Source organism: Eublepharis macularius, chromosome 2 (genome assembly GCF_028583425.1).
Source record: "Eublepharis macularius isolate TG4126 chromosome 2, MPM_Emac_v1.0, whole genome shotgun sequence".
NCBI lineage: Eukaryota > Metazoa > Chordata > Lepidosauria > Squamata > Eublepharidae > Eublepharis > Eublepharis macularius.
Window position 1 is genome coordinate 92245064 of NC_072791.1, and position 24083 is coordinate 92269146.

General features: G+C 44.0%; 1 protein-coding gene across 1 annotated transcript in view; it reads right to left on the bottom strand.

The window, feature by feature from the left end:
* Positions 1-2586: 2586 nt before the first annotated feature.
* PRR5L (proline rich 5 like) overlaps positions 2587-24083 on the bottom strand; it is a 98527-nt gene continuing 77030 nt past the window's right edge. Inside the window, exon 9 of the mRNA XM_054971731.1 lies at positions 2587-4452. Within this exon, the coding sequence (XP_054827706.1) occupies positions 4076-4452 (377 nt within the window). The 3' untranslated portion in view covers positions 2587-4075. The remainder of the gene's footprint in view (positions 4453-24083) is intronic.

A 24083-nucleotide genomic window follows, 5' to 3' on the forward strand; every position in this document is an offset into this window, starting at 1 on the left:
AACAGGTTCTTTTCAACCAGTGGATCATTCATTTGTTTTTAATAAACGTATAGCACCTATCATGCATATTACAGAGAAGGGGAGAAATAAAAACTTGGTGGATGTCCCTTTAAAAAAACCCTCTGCAGCACAAAATTTGACCTCTAGCCACTTCTAGGTAGCTTGAACTGGGACCGCAACAAGAGTCAACCTTCAGCACAAGTGGCATAGATACTTAGAGCATGACTGGGCAGGAGCAGTGAACCTGAAGCCCTAACTAGGGCGAGCGCAGCCATGAATTTTTAATGTGCCAGGTGTGGTTTGATACATGTTCTCTGACTTAGAAATAATTTCCATGGAATTCAACATTTGTCAAAGACCACTTTCATTGCATTTAGAATGCTTATCTTGACCGTCAAGCAGATGCCTGTACACTTGTGCCTGCCTTTCCAGTGGTCCTGCCCTCCACTTCAGTAGGCTATAGGCAAAAAGATTTCTGATTTGATTTGAAGCCTCTTGTTTAAAAGACTTGTTCCCCCTAGCTAAGAATTAATATCTTTTTGCTTTTAATAATAAAAACAACAACATTTGATTTATATACCACCCTTCAGGACAACTTAACACCCACTCACAGAAGTTTACAAAGTATGTCATTATTATCCCCACAACAATAATCGCCCTGTGAGGGGGGTGGGGCTGAGAGAGCTCCTAGAAGCTGTGACTGACCCAACGTCACCCAAGCTGGCTTCAAGTGGAGGAGTGAGGAATCAAACCTGGTTCTTCCCATCACTCTTAACCACTACACCAAACTGGCTCTTTTCATTGCTGAAGCCCCAGTTTTTAGGGAACTTTGCCCACTAAGGTACGTACCATGGCATACAGCTGACAAGAAGCTCAGGTGCAAGGCCTGTCTGGTCTGAATGAAGAGAAGTAGCCACTACAATTTCAGGAGGATATGCTAGTGCTACCCTCTGGCTGTACTTAAATACTAAAGGAACACATGCTATCACAAGAGTTGGTGGTAGCTATTTTTTTTTTAAGATGGATTCAGAGAGAGAGAAAGCACATACATGGATCCCAGACTTAGTTTTTATCTAAAACAAAGTTGCACTCCCCTGTAACTGTTGTTCATTGAATAGTCTTCTATGCAGGCCTACACTGGGTACTGCGCTTGCACAGGACTGCAACAGAAGCCACAACAATAAGCAAATTCCTAAGATGTAACACTTGGTAAGGATAAGAGATCCAGTGATGAATCTGTAATATGCATCAATTGGGGTAAGTCAACTGAGTTACCTCTCTAAAATTAGGCTGTTGTTTCACACAAAGTGTTGTGCATAGAAGTGCTTCATGCTGCTTTAGGGCAGCTTAGCTGCCTGACTTTGGGGGAGAGAGGAAAAAGTGCTGTTCCAATAGCAGTCTACAAAAACTCATGTAGCACTTCCAACCTGATCCACTTACACGAAGTTGACATGTTTAGAGCATACTGTTTCTAGGGATACTTTTTCTAGCAGAACCATGGAGCTGAAGAAAAAACACAGGTTAGGATTCCTGTTCACAGCGACAATTGCGTCCTTGCCTAATTCACACAAGCAGTTTCACATGTTTATGAAAAAGTGACAGCAAATAATACAGCTTGGCACATCTAAAATGTTGTATTTGGCATACTATCACTGATCCATTCACTGCCTAATTTCTGAAAACTTTACTGTGACATAGAGAGAGAAACCATCCAGCAACAGGGAAACCAATGGAGTTCCAACAACCAATGGGAGCTGGGAAGCAGACAAAGTCAATTTAAGGATGTAAGGAATTGTCAATTGAAAATTAGAGAGTTTGTGAAGCTTAACAGTAGAGTGGGTTATTGACAGCACAGGGGGTCAGATTATTCATGTAGTTCTCTTATGCTGTCCTGGAATTGAGGGAACTTACAGCAGGGTGCTGTGTATGTTTGTAAAAGTTTGATGAAGTGTGTAACAAAAGTGTAAAGCCAACCTGAAAAAGTCCTCCCCCCTTCATTAGCCAGGGATACACAAATATCCACTGGTTCAGCTTGTGTCCTGTTCACCAATTGCAAATAGACACATTTCAACAATCAGTTTGACAGTTCATCAGTCTGTTTGTAGGTATTCAACAGTTCCAGTCACAGTATTTCTTGCTAACCATGCAGTACATCACAACTAGCTTTTTGCACAAGTGGGTTCTCACACAGCCTGACTGAGTTCTCCACCCACCCCACCATTGGTGCATAACTGCTCTGTTCAGCAGGCAATTGTTTAAACAGATCACTCAAAATTCAACACATTCAAGTCAAATCCAGAAATTATTCCCATTCTATTCTATTACCAACAGAATCTTCCTACTGGGCAAAAGATATTATGAGGACAAAATTAGTCTGGAACTTCAATAAGAGAATGCCAGTTGGTTCCCAGCTAGTTATCTGCACATTAAGCTTAGAACCTGTCCTATATTTGTTTATCCTTTAGTATGGCTTCTAGCTAGGACTAAAGAGTAAAGGACCACAGAACCACTACCATTTTCTTTCAACAGTTATAAAAAGGTACAATTTTACAGCTTTAAAGTTGAATTTTAATTGTATAACTGGGTCTTATGTGCCACACTGAACTACCATTGGCTGACACCCCCTGCTGCCACCATTAATGCAGTAATAGGTCAAATCTTCAGAATCACTACCCTTCAGAATAAATCCCATTAAAGATAAACAAGCTTCCTTTATGGTTTATGCCCATAACAGTATTACAGATCAAATATCATAGAGCAGGGGAAAATAAATTGGATTTTTAAAAATAAAAATTGACATAGTACAGTTATCGTTAGTTTTTGCCTCCATCTTCATTGCAAGGATAGGAATGGAAAGAGGCTCCAGCCAAAGAACCTTGAGATACCCAAAGAACCTTGAGAACAGAACTGTAATAGGACTGCTGACTCCAATGTATATAAAAATGGAAGCACATCAAACTTTGCTACTAGAAATTAAAATCCTGAAGTCCAGGAAAGCAGCAGACACAATAACATGACCATGATTACAGATGCAGATCTTTCTCACCTTTACTTTCCCCCAGGAACCCCTAGTGAAAGCTCAGAAAACAATGCTGGAGCCTTGAGGGGTTGAGGACAAAGAGGTATGCAACAGCAGATGGCTGCTGAGAGGACAGCAAAGCAGGCAAAAATAACTACTCCTGCCTCTTACACCACTGGAGCCTCTTCCACGGGAGCAAGGTTCCTTGTGCCACAGGAAAGCTTGCGCTAGAGAAATGTATTCATAAAAACCAATCCATTCAATGGCACATCATTGGTGAATGGTGATCTGTTTACCACTGCAATAAAAAAAAATATCTGAAATGAGAGACTTCCCCTAATTGTGAACCTGTTCTCTGGACATCATCCCTGAGGAAACCAACACTCAACACAAAACATTAAAAACCTCTTGATATCTAGTAACAGATTAACCAAATTGAGGGGAGGGGGCCAGGTAGCAACTTCTTCTCTGATGACCACTGTGAAATGAGGCAAAGTACTATCATATGAGATGACTCCATCTCATTCTATGTTAAGAGACTGAGGATTCTCATGCCTACAGGGCAAAAGGGCCACCCCTTTGGGGCTTTATATGCTTCATAGCCGGTTTCCTGTGTAGTACAGGGTGCTTGCATTTTTCTGTGACATTTCTCATGTTCCTGTTTGTGTCCTAATCATCAAATTAGACTTACACAATACCACAGTGCCTGAAATGCAGTTGTCAAGGAAAGTTAAGAGCAGCCCAGGGCTGAGGAATCAAGTTGAGGAAAAGCTCTGAAAAAGCCTATCCCACCCCCACAAAGGAGACAGTAAAGACGCTGGAATACTTGAATTTAGCAGCTTTGTACCATCATTGAAAAATACACCACATCATTGGGGATCTGAAAAAGAACGTTTCCAAAAGAGACATAATAAGCCATTCCCAAAGACACAGCAAGTAAATTAGATTCTCAATGTTTGAATTCTCCACTGTTCACAGCAGTGCATAGCAAACCACTGTTTCGTTTAGTGCACTTGTTTCTTCTCCCTTAAGACCAGTTTCACTTGGTGCTGCATTTTAGCAGACAGATGTGCAGCTGAGTTCTGTAGGCTCCTGCATAGTTGCTGTCCCTAGTCCTTCTGGGCCATCTGCTATGCTGGGCTCACTTGAACATTGCCTGTGATTTAAACTGGGCTGCAGGATAAGGCATTTGTCACCATTGTCTGGTTCTTCTACCACCATCCCTGAGTGCATCATAGAAGCCATGGCCAATAGCTGGATATCTGAATGAGCATTGGCAACAGTGTGGCGACGGATGCTTCCACATTTCTCAAGGTATGCCTCTCCCTCTTGCTCCGTCAGGGGTGTCAAGGCAGTCTCACTGGCCTGGCGAGCTGCCACAGTATGAGAAGAGATGCTCAGTCCATTGGGACGGGGTCTATAGTATCTTCTCTCTGGAAAATAAAAAGGAAGAGAGTAGATTAGTAGGCGTGGACAAATCAGACTGAACTGCAACTTTTCAGGGCGTATCAGAACAGCCCCACTGACCCATAAGCATTGTCCTGCCCTTCACTCCATGATGTCTGGTCACCAGCAGCCACTCAGGTCTCTATCTGGAAGTTATGCTGCTCTCTCAGCTTCCCCCAACCCTCGGAGGGGCTTTCACTCTGTTTCCCTGGTACCTGCCACCACAGCTTGGCCTTTGTGGGACCTGCCCACTGACGGCCAAGGCTTTCAGCTGTGATGTGTAAGCTTGCCGCTCTGTGACAGACAACTGAAGGACTGTTAAGGGTTAATCCCTCACAGACACAGACAGCTTTGAGTGACAGGCTACTCCAAGGAATCTGATTGGGTAGCATGAGAGGGAAAGAGGCAAGTCAGTTTTCAGCCCTAGCTGAGAGAAATCGAGTGTGAGAAGTTGGGAGATGGAGCCGTAACTGAGAACAGTTTAACACCGACAGAAGAACTGGGGAAAAGTTGGCAAGGAAGTTGGAGACAGGTGCAGACTTCCATTCAGGCCAAGGAAAGAGGATAAATCTTCTAAGAAGAGGAGGGGGAAGTAGCTCTGGAGAGTAGAGATATCCCTAGTCAGGTGTGGTTGGAAACTGCCTTTTGAAGACCTTTAGTCAAAAACTGAAGGGAAGTGCTGGTGTTTGAAGAGAAGGTGTTTGGGGTACTAGAAAATGGGTACCAGCATTCTTAAACCCAAAGAGAAAGAGAATCCTAAAAGAAAGTGTACCAGAGTGTTTGGGGGAAAACAAGGGAACAGAAGCCTCTGAACATAAGAATTTAAGTATCTGTGAAGAGCATAAGAACTAAAGTCTATGCATGTACTGATTTTACTTCAGATATTTCTATGTTCCCTCAGAAATTTTCAGCCCCTGATTTCACCTGACCTTTCCCCTCTAAAATAAATAAAGTAGTTAGTTATTTTTGAATTTTAAAAACCTCTCTGGTGCCATTTCTGCTGTTTAAGGACAAAGAAGAGGGAAAGAGGAGGAGGGACTGTCATCATTCACTACACCAAAGTGCTCACCAAAATGGTATATTTAAAAAAAAAATTAGATCTCTATGCTATGAAAAAATTCTTTTTGGATTAGGGGTATGATTATGGGAGATGAATTAAGCTTCTTATTGGTGTAGTTAGAATAATAACATTATCTAAATAAGACTTTTTAATAAGAGTATAGATTTTCAGGTTAACCCCACATCAAATTGCCAGCTTTTAGAACAGGTACTCAGACCTTGTTTAACAAACAATTCTGATAACTGGCTAGGTACTGATTTCTTGAAAACGAAAAAAAAATTGGGGGAGGGCTGGAAAATCTTTGTGGGTTAGTGCTGTGTTTGTTAGTATAGCACAGTTCAGCTAGGCTTATTATGAAAGTATCAGTAGTACCAACAGGGACAGAATGAGTGGGGGGACAGGAGTCCCCGCAGGGGCCCTGAGGGAACGGTGAAACAGAAGAGTAACGGGGGGAGGGCTGTGGCTTTCCTCTCACACGTGCAGACACCTGCCCCACAGCTGTCTTCAACCAGCCCAGCCTCTACCTTGGCTGGAGACAGCAAGACGCTTCGCAAGGTTCTCTTTGCTGAGGCCACTGCAAGAGTGCTGCCCCCACAGGTGTCTGAGGCAGGAGCTGGCACTGGGCAAGGAGCACCTTTTGAGGCTCCCTCTACTCCAGCTACTGTGACCCGTACTGGGAGGAGGAGCAGCATGAGATGTTCTTTGGGATGGACTTGGGGATAGGAATCTTTTGGTCCCCAAGTTCACCCTAGGGAATCAGAGTGCTGGAGAAACGAGGAGAGAATTGCTACTGGTGAGCCTTCCCTGGTTTCTTAAGGCCAACAGCAGGCCTTTCAGGGAGAGGTAGGAGAACATGGAGGTGGCAGAAGAGATGTAGGGTGCTGCTATCCTAAACCTTTTTGCCATCAGCCATCTCTTTCTGCCACTGCTAGACATGGTGCGTCTGCCCCCAAGCACCTCATAGGAGGCAGCTCCTAGCATGTTTATAGTGGCAGGGTAGCATGGGTCCCCCTACATCTCCGCCATCTGGGATCACTTCCAGGAGATGGAGGATCCCCACTATGCACAGTGCCAGCTGTGTAGGTCCCAAATCAGCAGAAGGCCTAGCTCAGAAACCATTTGAAGGAGCACTACCAGGTGGTGCTTCTTCACAAGAAGAGACAGACTGGTGCCACACAAGTGGGGGGGGGGGGTCGTCCCACAACTACCTTCAGCACTCTCCCCCACCAGGGAAGGGATGCCAAGAATCTCTGACAGGGAAGTTTGGTGGGGATGGCACTAGTGTGCCAAGAGAGGGGATTCGCTTGCCTCACTGGAAAGATAATTGCTCTAGATTTTCTGTTGTCAAGGATGTTGGCTTCTGCAGAATTCTCCAAGAAGTCTGTCCTTGGTACACGCTCCCTGCTTGCACCATGCTGAGCAGGTGAATATGGAACAACCAGTGTCAGGTAGGGTGAGATGGGAGGCTGCTAGGCCAGCGATTACCAGTCTTGACTCCACACTAAGGTTCTTGATGAGGCACACGCAGCAAACAACATCTGTGTCACAATCAAGAGTCAATTAGATTACAGTTCTACAGGGCCTGCAAGATGGAGTTGTTCCGCCAGGACTTAGATTAGGAGGCAGCTTTGTGTCCCCCTTTCTGACCACAATGCCCTCCTTCTGCAGCTGCCCCAGATTTACATCATGGCAGTGCCCGTGGTCTAAAGTGATTTTATAGTAGCCTGATTTGATCAGTGGTGCCTGAACATTTTTTTCATGTCATCTGGGTCAAGTAGGTTTAATGTTTTTTATTGGGAGCCCACTCACAGGAAAGGCAGGGTATAACTTAAATAAAATAAAATAAATGAATAGAGAGGAGGAGGCAGGGGCTTCACTACCAGATACACAGTAACGGATGGTGGCAAAAACATCCGGGCAACAGCATTGCAAGAGGGCCTCAAGTGCATTTACAGTGTGATCCACAAACTTCTCTTCACAGTGAAGGGCACCACGGGGTCTGGGTCTAAATCCTGAAAATCACAGACTGGATGCTGCGGCTCATGACTTCCAGTGTCACAGAATGCCATTGCATCACAAGTCACTTTTTGCACAGTGCAAAGGTTAGCTATCAGCTGCATTAGAAGCAGGTCCAGGCAGGCGTGCCAGAGCACTGCCTGATCAGCAATGTAAGTACTCTCTGCAACTCCACCCACACCATACTTGAACATTTGGTGGAGCAGCAGGCTGCCCTCACAATATGAATTTCAGAGAGCAACATGGGGGGTGGGGAGTCAGTTCAGCCGAGAAGACTGGCTGACCATCTCCTAGATGCTGAAGATCCTTAAGCCCTTTAAGGACTTCACTGTGATTATCTCATCTTACACATCAACCCTGAGTCTGGTTATTTCTTTGATCCAAATGCCTTGATACAGGCACAGGATGTGCAGACTTTGTTTCAGCAGTGCACATGCACATGAGAAGGCTGCAAGAAGGCACTGAGTTTGTCTGCAACTTCTTGCCAAGAACAAGGTGTACATGTTGGCAACTATGCATAACCCACATATCAAGGACAACATTGCTGAGCAAGCCAGGAAGTTCACAAGCTTGAAAGACAAGAGCTTTCAGTGGGTTCTGAATACACAGGCCAAGAGGGGCACCCAGGCAGCAGAGGTGGGGCAGCAGAGGTGGGGGAAGACCAGTCCTGTTGTTGATCCTCGCACCTCCCCTTCTGGACAGGGTCCTCCTCATGGCCACTCACAAGATGTTCATAGAGACTGTGACCATCAGGGAGGCACTCAGCCCCTCTGGGAACATGAGGTGCATCAGCCAGGATTTGGCAGAGGCAATAGTCAGGGACTCACAGGGAGCCCTGTGAGTTGAATACCTCCTATCCTCTAAGCCGCTGGGCCAAGAAAGAGGTGGATAAAATAGACTGAGCCAGCGTTCTAGCGATGCATCAATTCATCACTTGTACAAAAAAAAAAAGGCCTGGCACTGTGATGTCACCGATGATGGCATTGGTGATGAAAGCACCAGCACTCATCAATCCCGATGTATTTTGACATGAAGCTGACTAAAAAGAATGGCATCACACTGACCAAACATGAGAAGCGCAAAAGGGTCTAGACAAGCCGTCTCTATGCATTTCGGCTTGACTTCTGGGATAGTGAGGAGTTATGTTCCTAGTGCAGGAGGGGCTACAGCCCTCATTGCACTCGCCTGCTACCTGGAGAGTTGAGCAGTTGGTTTCCCACAAGGTCAATTTGCTGCTTTTCAATTACTCAGCTCTGGAATGAGAGTGACTGAAATGAGCACTTTCTTCTCTTCTCACTGCAGTCTGCATTCTACACTGTAGTTCATTGGCTCAGAGGAGCTTAGTGACAGAATTGCAGAAGCTGCCCTTAATTGCTGGTCCCTCCCACCACTGTAAAGAAGAAAGTTAACACAACAGCATACACAGCACCTGTTCTGTTACTTCTTTGGGTTTGCATCTGCTAGTTGTAAAACACTGATCATAACCAACAGGATACAGAGTGTAATACTTGCAAAATAAACAACCCACTGTGAAAACAGGCTAATTAGAACCAAACTTTCAACTAAGTGTTTTATACCATATCTCCTACATAAGCATATAATTATCACAATATAAGGATACATTGACAAAATATTTACAATTAAATATAAAGTGTTCTATAGCCAGTATTAAAACAAGCCCCATGGCACAGAGTGATATACTGCAGTACTGCAGCCCAAGCTCTGCTCACAACCTACCTGAGTTCGATCCTGAGGGAAGCCATGTTCAGATAACCAGCTTAAGGTTGACTCAACCTTCCACCCTTCCGAGGTCGGTAAAATAAGTACCCAGTTTCCTGGGGGTAAAGTGTAGATGACTGGGGAAGGCAATGGCAAACCACCCTGTAACAGAAATCTGCCAAGAAAACGTGATGCGACGTCCCCCATGGGTCAGTAATGACTTGGTGCTTGCACAGGGTGCTTGCACCTTTACCTATATCCAATATTACAATAGCCACACACAAAGAATTCAAATACACTTCTAAACCATATTAGCCATTAACACCATTTTCCATTGGACGAAGTCCTTCAATTTTTCCTTTTGGCAACAATGTATTTGAATTTCAGTTGATACTGTTGTGTGCCTTTGAACAGGTTCAAGACTGAAGGCAATTTATGTTGAAGCTGGAATTTCCAAGTTATTTGCTTTAAATTGTTACAGACCTTATTATACTTTGTGTGTAACTATCGTACTATTAGATATAGAACATATAGGACCAGTGGTTGCCCCCATGCGTTTGGTTAAGCTTTCTTTGTTCAAAAGCCAGCTTGGAATTTTTTCTCCCATTGATGACAATGGAGTGGCTGGGGACAGCTTGTTCATGAGCCCATAGAATTGGACCCCTTGGTCCAATCTTCTTGAAACTTGGGGGAGGGGCAGCGTCTAATGGACAAGGACTAGATTCCCTGCAACTTTGACTTTAATTGACTTTAATTGACTTTAATTGAATTTTTATACCGCCCATCTCCCGAAGGACTCAGGGCGGTGTACAGCAAAAGTAAAACATACAAATATAAAACACTAAGAATATAAAATAAACATATTAAATAATTTAACTCAAAACAGGACAGTTCAGTTAAAACACATTTAGGCCAGCCCCGCTTGTTGGAATAATAACGTCTTAAGGGCACGGCAAAAGGTGTGTGGGTCAGGGACCATACGTATATCCGGGGGCAATTCATTCCAGGGGGCAGGTGCCCCGACAAAGAAGGCTCTCCCCCTGGGGGTCACCAGCCGACATTGTTTGACTGACGGCACCCTGGGGAGGCCCTCTCTGTGGGAGCGTACCGGCCTGTGGGAGGCTATCGGTAGCAGCAAGCGGTCTCGCAAATACCTAGGCCCTAAGCCATGGAACGCTCTGAAGATGGTAACCAGCACCTTGAAGCGCACCTGGAAGTGTAGCTCGCGCAGGAGAGGTGTTACATGGGCACGCCGTGTCGCTCCCATAATCACCCGCGCGGCCGCATTCTGCACTAATTGCAGCCTCCGGGAGGTCCTCAGGGGGAGCCCCATATAGAGAGCATTACAGTAGTCCAGACGGGAGGAAACGAGGGCATGGGTGACTGTGCGCAAGGCGTCCCGATCCAGAAAAGGACGCAACTGGTGAACCAGGCGAACCTGATAAAAAGCCCCCCTGGCCACGGCCGACACATGATCTTCTAATGACAGCCGTGCATCCAGGAGGACACCCAAGTTGCGAACCCTCTCTGTGGGGGCCAAAATCTCGCCCCCAATAGACAGCGATGGAACCAGCTGGCTATAACGGGGCGCCGGAAACCAAAGCCACTCAGTCTTGGAAGGGTTGAGTCTGAGCCTGCTTCTCCCCATCCAGATCCGCACGGCCTCCAGGCACCGGGACATCACGTTAAGGGCATCATTGGGGTGATCCAGGATAGAGATGTACAACTGAGTATCATCAGCATACTGATGGTACTTTACCCCAAAACCACGGATGATCTCACCCAGCGGCTTCACATAGATGTTAAACAGAAGGGGCGAGAGGACCGACCCCTGCGGCACCCCACAAGTGAGGTGCCTCCGGGTCGACCTCTGCCCCCCTGTCAGCACAAACTGCGAGCGGTCGGAGAGGAAGAAGGAGAACCATCGCAACACAGTGCCCCCACTCCCAGCCCCTCCAACCGCCGCAGCATGACACCATGGTCGATGGTGTCAAAAGCCGTTGAGAGGTCTAATAGGACCAGGACAGAGGAGCAACCCCTGTCCCGAGCCCTCCAGAGATCATCAACCAATGCGACCAATGCCGTTTCCGTACTATGTCCAGGCCTGGTGGAGTTTGCTCAAAAAACAGTCTCCCAGTCCATCAGATAGGCTTCACCATACATAATAATAATAAATCGGTATTTGAAGGGCCTAAAATGCAGAATACTGAATATATATGGCATTTGGATATCTGGATCTGAATAATACTCATTTTTATTTTTAGTGCACACCCAAAGATAGGACTTGAGTTAAATCAGCTGTACTGGTATAATTCCACATAACTGTTATGCCATCAAGCCATTACATCTGTGTGACCCTGTGGTTATACCGGACACATAAAAGTGAAAAGAAGTGGACTTGGAAGCATGGTGGGGGAACAGCAGAAGGTTCAGTCAAAAAAATCTATCTTCTCTGAAGATAAGGTTCCTCACCTTCACCACCACCACCACCACCACCACCACCACCACAGCTGGTAAACTTGTAACTGTAAAATAGCTAACATAATTTAATATCCAGTAATAGGACTCAGTGGAGAGTCCAAAACACTTGCCCTTTTATTTTCATCTGCCCACTGAGAGATTAGATTACAAGTACACCTGGCAGAACAAATTAAAACTGGGAGACAGTGTGCCACTCCAGTTCCTACACTGGATGTCTGAGCTTTGTCTTAATGATTATGTTGCTCTCCCCTCATGATATAAAAACTAGAGACTACCAATGAGAATGGGAAGCTAGCCATACAGAACAGAAGATCACCTAGTAGTGGCATCCCAGACTCATTCAGCAACCTCTAACAAGTCCTTTACCATGAGGCAGCTATATTACAGTTGGATCTCTTATAAGCACTCTCCTGTCTCAGCAACCATTCAGCACATAAAGAAGCAGGGATATTCAGTGTTGCCCCTTTCCCCATACATGCAGACCACCACCAGCAGGAAACTACAGATCATTTGGGGGTGTTGCTAACTTTTTTGTTCCAACGGGGCTCTTGTGCTCTTCCAGAAAGCAGGACATATGTAACTAGTATGGTATTACCCAGCATGGCAGCATAGTGTGATTGGTGGACAGCAGGAATTCGTCACCTGCTGTCTGCCACACATCACTCAAAAACACAAAGGCCCTTAGGAGGAAAAAGTTTTTTTCAATCCCATTCCTCTGACATCTGTTCAGTGACAGCTCTGATCATGCGCCAAACAGTTAGCAGGTGTCTCTTCCACACACACTTAGACGTTAATCGTCTTCATGGTCTTCACAATAGAAGGGCGATGCAGTGGGTCTCCTCTCTCCAAGGTATGTAACTTCCCACTGGAGCTCCAGTAACATGTGAGGGGAAAGGGTCCAACAGTCTGTATACCTAACACCGCAAAATATTGGTGGTTCTGGAGATCCCATCATATTTGCTGCTCTGAAGCAGGAGGAGAGAAAGGTTGAAAAGGTGGTATGTTGGATAAATAACCAGCGCATACTGGCAATCACACAGATGCATGTCAGGGCCACGTAGCTTGACAAGATGAAGCAAACAGGTCAAAACAAAAGTTGCCCAAAGAACTGACATGTCACACAATTTCAAGTGCTGCTGGTCCATGTACTAATCACTGCAAATGGCTTTCATACTGTATCAGAACAGCTACATGTAGCTATTCCCAGCCTTTTCTTCCTAACAGGCATCAAACCGGGAGTTTCTTCTATGAGAAGACTGAGTTTACCTACTGGAAGCGATGCAAGGGACTAAACTGGGCAAGTGTTACAGGCTAGGTCTCTGAGAAGCTACAAAGGCCCCTGTGTGTGGTTTTTTACATTTTGGTTGTGTGATTAGAGTGTTGGTCTGGGGATGTTCCAGGCCCTTTAATTTGCTCTTTCCATCTAAAATTATTGTTGGGAGCAGAATCCTCCAAAAGTTATGCTTTGCTGTATTGAGGTTTAATGTTCATCCCACCCACACCCACCCTCGGGGGACTCATACTCACAACTTGTGTTTCTTACTGGCATGGTTTTTCCCATTCAGGTAACAGCCCATACCACTGCCTCCTGAGTGCTTGCTCCCATAGTTAAAACCAATATAAATGAATTTTGTGCATTTCAGGCTATTCTGCAGCTCTTGTAGTACAGTTGGCCTCAGCCCCTCCTCTGGGAGGCCTCTATTCACTGAGCTACGTTGCAGTGGGAACTGGATGCCTTCCTTCCCTATTTGGCCCTGCTTATTTCTCAGGCAAAAAGTCTTTCTGCTGTGTATTGTCGAAGGCTTTCACGGCCGGAGAACGATGGTTGTTGTGGGTTTTCCGGGCTGTATTGCCGTGGTCTTGGCATTGTAGTTCCTGACGTTTCGCCAGCAGCTGTGGCTGGCATCTTCAGAGGTGTAGCACCAAAAGACAGAGATCTCTCAGTGTCTTACAGAGTACATCTTCCTGCTGTGTTTGGTCTCCCAAAGAATTTGAACTACTATCTAAGGGAGACTTGAACACACAAAACTTCTTTATATCAAGTCAAATCGGTGGTCTATCAAGATGAGTATTGTCCACCCTGACCAGCAACAGCTTTCCAACCTGGAACTTTCTGCATGCAAAGTGGGTGCTCTACCATTGAGCTGGGGCCCTTCCCCAAAGTTAGTGACTGCAGGCTGCCCTCTAATCACTGACCCACGGGGACACACATTTCAAGGCTGCATGCTTCTGCACTGGGCAACAGAAAAGAGAGGTACTGTGTTCTGTGACATCATCACAGAGTTCCCATCATCATCTCTTGTTGAATAGCACCCTCAATGGATGGTTAATGTGACTCTGTATTTGGTGGGTAGTGACTGGGTTGCTGAGGCTGCCACTGAATTGGCTGTCAGTGATATGTTGCTATTAACGTGTATCTGAATTGCCCTTGGGGGAAAAAATCCCAGCTCATTATCACAGTGTGAGCTTCAGCATAGCAGCAGCTCACTCTAAGTGGTTCACAGACTTACCTTGCCCAAGACTTGAAAGGGCAGAGAGCACATCTCCCCCTGTATTCCGAAGGATCCTTTAGCATATAAACATCGTAACTGCCCATATATTCAGAAGCCTCTCCTTAGGACCATGAGGTAAAAGCTTAAAAAAACAGTGACAGCTAGATCTAGCTCATATTCCACATTCCAGCCAAGAGGCCTGGGTTTTTTTTAGAGTGTAACTTCTAGTACACTAAATTATAGGGCTTTATAGAGATACAGCCACAAAGTGTGACGTCTGACTGACAGCCACTCTCTACATTCCGAAAGAGTTTCCTGAAGAGCCTCCAGGGACTGCAGACCTTTTTGACTCTTCTCTTTCCTCCCCAGGAACAAGGGTGTGCCTTGGATCAAGGATATAAGAAGCAATGGGGCTGTTGGGCTGCATTTTATCACATCCTTGGAAGCAGAGGCAGGTTAATCCTGGGGATTGGCTCAGCTAGGTAGAGAGTGCTGAGTATCCCAGCAGCACAGATCCAAGAAAAAAGAAGTCTGAATGGATTCAGACATGCCAGGGTCATCAGGATCCTCTGCAGCTGCCAGGAAAATTTGGATGGGAAAGGAAATCAGGTAGGTATGCTGGGGAAGGGCTGAGCCCCTGTCCAGCAAAGCCCAAACGTCACAGGAGGTACAAGTTGAGCTCCTAATGGGCTGGGAATTTGTGGCCTATACAAGTCAAATTCTGAACTCATCCATACCTAGTTTTGAACAGTGGCACCAAACAATTACAGAGGGCTTTATTTTAGTTATTTTACCTTTCCACTTTAATCTTATCATACAGTGCAAATTGTGGTCACCTTTAACTCTGTATTAACTACTAAACGGTCAGTCCCTTGCTCTGCAATCACAATTGCTATCATTGTGCAGAATCAGGCACAACACATTAGTCTGTATTATAGAGAGGGGGGAAATTTGGGCCTTTTGCCATTATTTAAACCAGCATGATTATGAATGCAAAATACTAGTGAAAAAGCACTAAGTGAACTGATCTTTGTAGCCCTGAAACTGAATTTGTCACAAAGACAAGTGCACAGTATTACATCTGGGCCACAAAAATGGGAAGCACAAATACTGGATGGGGGATATACTTCTGGGCAGTAGTATGTGTGAAAGGGATCTTGGGGTAAGAGTGGACTGTAAACTAAATATGAGCATTCAGTGTGATGCGGTGGCAAAAAAGGCTAATTCAATCTTGGGTTGTATCAAAGGAGCCATGGCGTCGAAATCGCAGGCGGTCATAGCCCCTCTCTATACTGCCTTGGTCAGGCCACACCTGGAGTATTGTGTGCAGTTCTGGAGGCCTCACTTCAAAAAGGATGTGGACAAAATTGAGAAGGTGCAGAGGAGAGCAACGAGGATGATCAGGGGTCTGGGGACTGAGCCCTACGAGGAAAGGCTGAGGGCCTTGGGAATGTTTAGTTTGGAGAAGAGGAGGTTGAGGGGGGACATGATTGCTCTCTTTAAATATTTGAAAGGCTGTCATTTGGAGGAGGGCAAGGAGTTGTTCCAGTTGGCAGCAGCGGGTAGGACGTGAAGCAATGGGCTAAAACTACATGCACAAAGGTACCGGCTGGATATTAGGAAAAACTTTTTCACGGTCAGAGTAGTTCAAAAGTGGAATCAGCTGCCTAGGGAGGTGGTGAGCTCCCCCTCACTGGCAGTTTTGAAGAAGAGGCTGGAAGAATACTTGTCAGAGATGCTTTAGGCTGATCCTGCACTGGGCAGGGGGTTGGACTAGATGGTCTGTATGGCCCCTTCCAACTCTATGATTCTATGATAAAAAACGCTCAACGTTTTTCGAACAATTTAATGCCAACTATTTGATAGTCAATATTTAACTTTGAAGTAACCATTGAATAAATTTTGCATTAAATTTCATTCAAGCCAGTCAATCAGAAAACAGGCAAAAATCCAGAAGGTTTTTACATTTTGATTCTAAAATTTAACAGTGAAAACTGAAGTCAAACTTTTACATCATTCTGAACAGCATAATTTAAATTTGTCAAATGCTTAATAGTGTGTGGGGGGGGATTTCATTTCTACTTGAATTTTAAATAAGCACTCTTATGGATGTTAACAATATGGGTGGTTTGGTTTGAAGCTTTGGAATATACATAATAAATGCTTATCAGGGTACAAAACATGTAAGCAGATTCCTAATCACAGCTGCAAAAGCCATACTGATTTTTTTCTTATTATGGTAACAAGCTATATTCCAGATATTCTACTCTGGGTACTAAAAAGCTGCACTGGAATTACTAACAGACTCTGCAATATGATGTTTAATGTGGAAGCAGAGGATAAATATTTGTAAGCGTTACTACTTAGCAGTGTGATGTGTGGATTGTAGGAAATTATGAACTATGCCTCTCAAGACAAGTAGCTTCTCTTCATCACTTACAGTTGTTACGTAACACACTAATAAACAGTAGCATAACATTAGAGACAAAGAGAGAGACAGCGGGCCAAACTCATTATGTCAGCCCTTTAAAGCGGAAGGCCTCAAGTATGGCTCTCTCAAGGATCCCAGGCAGAGACCCGAGATTCTTAAATGCAGAGTATCATACATACATACTCCCTCCGCACTTACATGTTAATGGGTACGTTTGGGTATAAAACCAGGATTTCAAAGTCTGTCTGACGGTGATGAACACATCTGTTGTTTGTTAATATCTCCAGCTAATGTGAATGAACAGTAAAAAAAGGTCTTACTAAGAGACCAGCTGCACAGCAACTAGACAACTTCCATATTTCCAATGTATAATGCCACCAAGCAAAGAGAAATGATTAGCTTCTAACATATCAAGCTTACCCCTGCTTCCATCAAATATGATCACTTGGCAAAATCAGACCTGCTTAGGCATTTGTTAGTGAAGCAGAGAATACAGAGAGCGAGCAAGCTTGCAAACAGGACATCACAGGAAAAGTCTTGCTGCTAAAGATTATAAAGTGAAATTCTCCTGAGACCAAGCTTTTCCAGAGTTGTTTCAGACTTGCTGTTATCACAGGCAAGACTCTATGAACTATGTCTTCACACACAAAGTCAGAAGTTCCCCATTGTTACTTGACAGTCAGGTAGATAGAATGCATTCCAAACAATAGGTCTTTTGCCATCACATTTTGAATAGCAAATGAAAGGCATTCCTATAGGAGTTGCAGTGCTGTGCTCCTGGGCAGTTGATTAACATTATATGCTTATTGTTCATACTAAGAACAGTAACAAACTATTGCTGGAGCAGCAAAATTATCTATATTTTATCTCACTTCAGATATTTTAACTAATTGAATTAATGAAGCAGAAGACAATGCAGGAAATGTTAAGAAATAAGGGATGAGAGAACTCAGGGCATGAGTAAGCCTCAATTAGGCAAAATACTTATGGGTAAGTAACATTTTTTGGTTTGTTTGGGGCTGGGGGGAGTTATTTGATTTTGTAGTATAATAGCATAGCTTCACAAAAGTGTTTGAATAAAGCAAAGCATATTATCCAGGAGCCTTGTACGGCTTTTCTCCAAATGTCTGCAGTTTAATTGATCTAATTTTTACCTCAAAACACAGAATTCCACAGTTTACCAATCAGAGAGATGGGGTTGCAAGCAGGCAGGATCCTGCCAGCCACTTAGGAAAGCCAGGTTGTAAGCAGGCAGGAGCCAGCCAGCCACAGAGAGATTGGTAGCCCTAGTGAACTCTGAGGGGAAGACTGAGAGGTACATTTTACCTCACAACACATTCAATGACTCCCAATAGCAACTGCATACTGTTTTGAATGTGGGGGTGAGGACCAATCAGGCCGCACATGCAAATGACCCCTTTGTTCCAACTGTCAGGGAGGGGGGGAGAGGTGTGGAATGTTGTGAGCCCCAATCAGCCTGCATATGCAAATGACCTCAAAAGGCTGGCCCAATTAGGGAAGAGTGGCCAAGCTGGCAGTGGGCGGGAGCACAAGCAGGCAGCAGCCTGCCAGCCACACAAGGAAGCTGTATCCCTTTGGGAAAATACAATTTACCCATTTTTACCCCCCTAGGGGGTGAATTTCTTAAAATTCCTTCTTAGTGGGTGTTTACATCATGAAAGGAATGTTCTCTTCAAATTCTATGTTTCTCAGTCCAGGGGTTTGGGCTGGATGTTGTTGAGTCAGTCAGGACACTTGTCTTTATATAGAGAGAGAGAGATGGATGTGATGCATCTGTGAATGGGGCTGCACTATTCGTGGGCAAAAAAGGCCTGCAGAATGATGAGCAAGGCACCAGAAAGGTTTTGTTCTGCCACTCTCCAATCCCATCAGACTCCCATTGACAATACACCAGGAATACTTAATGGATGGTTGAACAAGCTGCAGTTGTCCAAGCATTATGTGCCAACCTCCTAATAATAGGAACCAGCACAACAGCTCATAGGATTAGGCTGATTGTGGCAATGGAATGTGGATGCTGTATGAAAAATGCAGGTTGCCAGAAACTATGTGGGCCTGAGAAACAGAGAGAAAACAGGAGCTTCCAACATGGGTAATTAGGTTCTCTTGTGCTATTATGGTTTTCTGGGTCACAGCCCATTTAAATTGCCAGATTTATTTTTTTTCAATCAAATAAAATGAGGAGAGAGCTCAATAGCTATATTCTGCTAAGCCAGCATATGATCCTACTTTTCAAAATTAAGATTTTGCAATGGTTTCTCATGTATATCATTTGTTCAGAGGTCTCAACTCAGTGATTCCAACAGTTCTTTCCAACTTGGAGCTTATGTAACAAAAACCAGCTGGAAAAGCATTATCTTGAAGGTTATGCATTCCAGGAAGATCTCTTCCAAAACTCTGTAATGGCCAAATCCAAGTGACAGAGCCTGGAGAAAGCAAAACATTGAAAGCTTTGTTCCATAGCCCTGCACTAGTCTGGCCTTCAGCCTACAATATTCTGCCACAAACAGACATTCAGCAAATAGTGGCATTCTGAGAGGAACAATCAGTGAAGGAGAACAGGTTCATCAGATAAGGGCAGACTAAGAATAGATAGCAGGCTGGAGTCAGGAACCACAACTCTGGCAGATGGAAAAACTATTCTGACTTTTGACCCCAGGGTCATGCCAAGACCAGCCTCTCTCCACTCCCCTTAAGCTATTGCATCAAACTAAATGTCACCTGAGTAATAGTCAAATCCCAAACTTCACCTTCCTCCACATTTGGCCACTGAGAGCCAGAGTGATGTGGTGGTTAGAATGCTGGACAAAGATCTGGGAGAACCTGGCCTGAATCCCCACTCTGCCATACAAGCTTGCTGGGAGACCTTGGATCATTCATACACACTCAGCCTGACCTATCTTACAGGTTTGCTGTGAGGATAAAATGGAGGACAGGAGAATAATGTTAGCCACCTTTGATCCATATTGGGAAGAAAGGTAAAGTGTAAACAAAGTAAATAAATTTAGATATTTATTACAAAAATTTATATCCTATTTTTCTACCACAGTGTGACATTTGAGCCAGCTAAAAGGAACATTAGCATGTAGAAAAAGCTTTTAATCCATATGGTGAGCCATTGATAACCACACAAAGACTAGAGATGTGAACTCAAAAAAATTTGTACCCATCTGGAACCAGGTACCAGGGATACCATACAAATTCAGTGTCTCTGAAATCCAGGTCAGATTCTCTAATCCAGTTCGGAAGGATTAAAGAATCCCAAATTTATCCGGCCATTATTCCCTATGAGGAAAACTATCCAGGGGGCTGGGAGGGTATTTTTCAATCAAAATCCACCAAATTTGCAGGGAACGTATGTATGTATGTATGCCATTTATAATTAGCCTCTCTCTCTGAGACTCAAGGCAGATTAAATAGTGTGAGATTAGTACAATCAGTGGCAAGGACATTTCCATACAGTATCAAGGATATTTCCATAAACAATGCCATCGGGTAAATATATACAAGTTTACAAAGACATCGCATTAGCAAGGATCCAATACAAAGCTGCAGAATTGCTGAAACAGAACATAATCAGTTCTAGGACTGACATTAGATAACATGAAGCATAGGTTGTACATAGGAGTACATATTTAAAGCAACAAATAATATTATATAAGGCAACATATGGTGAAGTCTATGGTCCCTAACTCATTTGCAAAGCATCTGAGACCCCCTCCCGACAATACCACCCTCCTATCTGAGTAAAAGACCTTCTGTCCACTAAAGACCCTCAAGTTTCAGGAAGGTGCGATCTAGGGGTCCAGTTCTATGGGTCCCTGAACAAGGTGCCCCCAGCCACTCGTCACTGTTTCCTATGGGGGGAAATGTTCCAAGGCTTTCCAGGCAAAAAGAAACCTTAAGCAAAGGCAATTCCTGAGCAAAAGTGAGTTCCAGTGGAAGTCCCACTCCCAATGCAAGCTGAGTCAACAAAAGCAACAGAACCAAACTACAGCAAAGGAACCAATGTCAAACCAGAGAATTCCAATGTCAAACCAGAGAATTCCAATGTCAAACCAGAGAATTCCAAACTGAAGCAAGGGGAGGTGAGACTCACCATACAAGCCATGGAGTTTAAAAGATAGCCGGCAATAGAAGAGCTCTTTTGGAGCTCAGATGGAGGTGGGATGGTAGGGAATCCACAGCCTTCACATTGCAAAGAAAAGCAGGCAGCAGTAGAGGAGCAGCAGCAAGTGAAAGGGCAACGGTGTAAAGTGGCTTGAAGCATTGCCAAGGCAAGCTCCATGGCAGGAGAGTAGCGCAAGACCGGTGGGGGCAGGAGGAAGCAGGCAGAGAGGCTGGGAGAGGAGCTAGCTGGGAAAACGGGCAACCATGAGGGCACGGGCTGAAGGAGATGCTTTTGCCTCCCCCCTATCCCTGGAAAGAAAAAAAAGCCAGCCTGCAGAATTAGCCAGATTAAACCAAATAAACACGGTTTAATCTGGCCCATTAGTATCCTGCTTCCCGGATTATCTGGGATCCTCTATTTTGAACTGCCATACCTGAATTTTGCCAGATTGGCATAAATCCAACTAATTAACCAGTATACAAATGCCAGATCACACGCCCCTAATAGGGCCATTCAGCAGATACAGCAACTGATAGCAACCCCCTCCTAAGAGATCCAGGGGTTCTAATAAAATTAAGCCAAGATTGACATTAACAAAATGGAAAGATGAGCAGGAAAAAAAAGAATAGAAGAAGCAAGCAGAGTAACTGTTGACTGAGAGCTGGTTCCCATGTTTTACCTCTAGTTCTCTTCCACACATCCTTGCTCATAAGAATAGTGTACACACACAGCTACAAATTCATGCAAGACTACAGTTGCAGTTCCATGGACTGGAGAATTGCAAGTTACATAAGAAACAATTTGCAAGTGAGCTATTGGCCTAATCCAGGAACCAACTCTAGGAAGAATAGATGAGAGACAAAAAATGCTCACAGAAAAGCAGAGGAATCAAAAGTTTTGATAAATATAAAAATACTCAAAATAATAAAATGCTAACAGGACATGAAACAGCAGCATTAGAAGACTCAGTGTAAACACAAACGTACAGATAATGAGGACTGAAGAAGGACTGAGGATCAACACTGGAAACAAGGAAAACAAGAAGGTCTAGCAAGATAATATAGATCAGAAAGGCAAGCAAAAAGATGAACTTCAGAAGACTGACAAAAAAAATGGTGGAACTATTAAAAGAAAATGAAAAAGACTGGATAAGCAAAAAGGAGCTACAAGAGCAATAAAGTGATCAGAGATAACTGCAGATTTATTAGTTACAGGACAACAGGTCAAAAAGACTGGTAGGGAGACAGAACTTTGCAAATGTGGTCAGGAAAGTTGTGTAAAGAATACATATAGATAGTAGAATCAGCAACTTAACAGAGGACAAAATGAAATTGATAATGTTGAAAAAAACTTTAGATTATGAATCTCATAATCTTATAAAATGCCCACCAGATGAAGAACAGGTGGGAATTCCAGTTCTAGGGTTAGACTCTCATCAACAAGACATGTGAAAGGTTCCTTTGGGTTGGGCCTTCAGCATCTGCTAGTCATTCACAGCCACCATAGGAATAACAACTTGACTTTCAGCCCAAACATTCCTTCAAGAGTTGAGACTGAAGTCAAACTTGCAGTCTGCTTTAATAAGAAATACTTGATCAGCAGAGACTGAACTAGTGTTGATGGCTTTATTCAAAATCCCTTCATATTCACAGCACTGAAGTGTATTTCATATTTGTATTCAGATTGCCAGTAGGTGGAAATATTGCTCAGCTCTGCAGTTAAGAATGATGCAGTTAAAAGAAGAGAAATACCAATGGCTCTGAAGACTCAATATCTTCCCTAATAACATCTAATGAAAGAAATGTAATGTGACAGTCGAAATGTCCCTGATCCAGTTCTCTGGTTGCTACTTACAAGGGGTAAGGAAACGTTAAACGCAATGAAGTAGCATTGTGTGCTTTTTAAAGTAAATTAGGGACATGCTGCGGTAAATGCAAATAAGCAGCACCCACACATCTTATAACAGCTGACTAGAAAAGTGCAGGGAGCCCTACAATCCATTTCAGTGGGTGGACCTGTTAACCAGATGCCTTCTGTCTGTAACATACATGCATACAAAACAATTCAAAAGCAGCAATCCATTTTATCACTTTTTTTACTTTGCATTATGGATGAACCAATATTTGCGGTTTTGTTTCTTTTTGTGTTTCTTCTCATCACTCATTTCCATGTGCCACTATTCTAGATTTCTTTGCATTGAGTGTGCATACCATATGGTTTTTGTATGCAATTTATATACACAGGTACATAATTCATATGTACAATGTGCAAATCCTGATTTATTAATCACAATGAAAACTGCATATGTTTTAAAGAAAAAATGTGGTGTGAGGAGACAAAATGGAGCAAAAATAGATAATCATGGGTCTGATTCACACAAGGGAGAAGCAAAATTGAAAAGAGGTTTTTGTGCTGAAATGACAAGGATGACAAATTCCAAACTTTCATGCTTTCTATGTATAAGGCCTTAGGGATGGACCATGGCTTAATGGCAGAGCACCGGCTTTGCATGCTGCAAGTCCCACATTCAATCCCCAGAAACTCCACTTCAAAGGAGCAGGTGGTAGGGGGTGTGAAGGACCTATACCTAGGACCCTGAAGAGCTGCTGCCAATCCAAGTAGATAATACTGGCTATCACAGATCAAGGGTCTGACACAGTATAAAGCAGCTACTTGTTATTTATGATCCAAGCCCCTTTTTCATTTTATAGCATGGTATGACGGACTCAGCTTCAAATGCTGGGATTGCCAGACAGTAAAGAGGGGAGGATGATTGACAGCCCCCCCCCTCCATTGTGGCTAGCCTGAAATGGCAGTTGGTGATGGAATGTTGAGGTGACAGTTGGAGTAAACTAAAGAGTGAAGGGTCTGGTTTCTGACTAAAGAGGGTCAGCCAGAGAGTCCTCTGTGTGAGGAAGGAAGGGGAAGGTTTACCCTTTAAGGAAAAATCATTATGTTCATGAAGCACTTGTAGTCCTTGGACTAAAGTGGGAAAGACAGCATTAACTTCTGCATAGATACAAGAGATCTGGGAATTGTAGCGTGCCAAGGAAGTATGTAGAAAGGAGTCTCCCCTTCGGCACAGGAACAGGGTTCTAGCTGGGGCATAACTATAACACCTGCCCAGTATCTAAAAAGAGTTTGACTCAGTGGAATACCCTAAGGTCTAGAGAAGAGGGGAAGTCGTGCTGTGTGTGTGTATTAAAAGAGGCGCACCTAACTTGTGAAGGAATGTCAACCTCAGAAAGAACATATTGTAACAACTTTAAGTCTAATAAAACCAACCT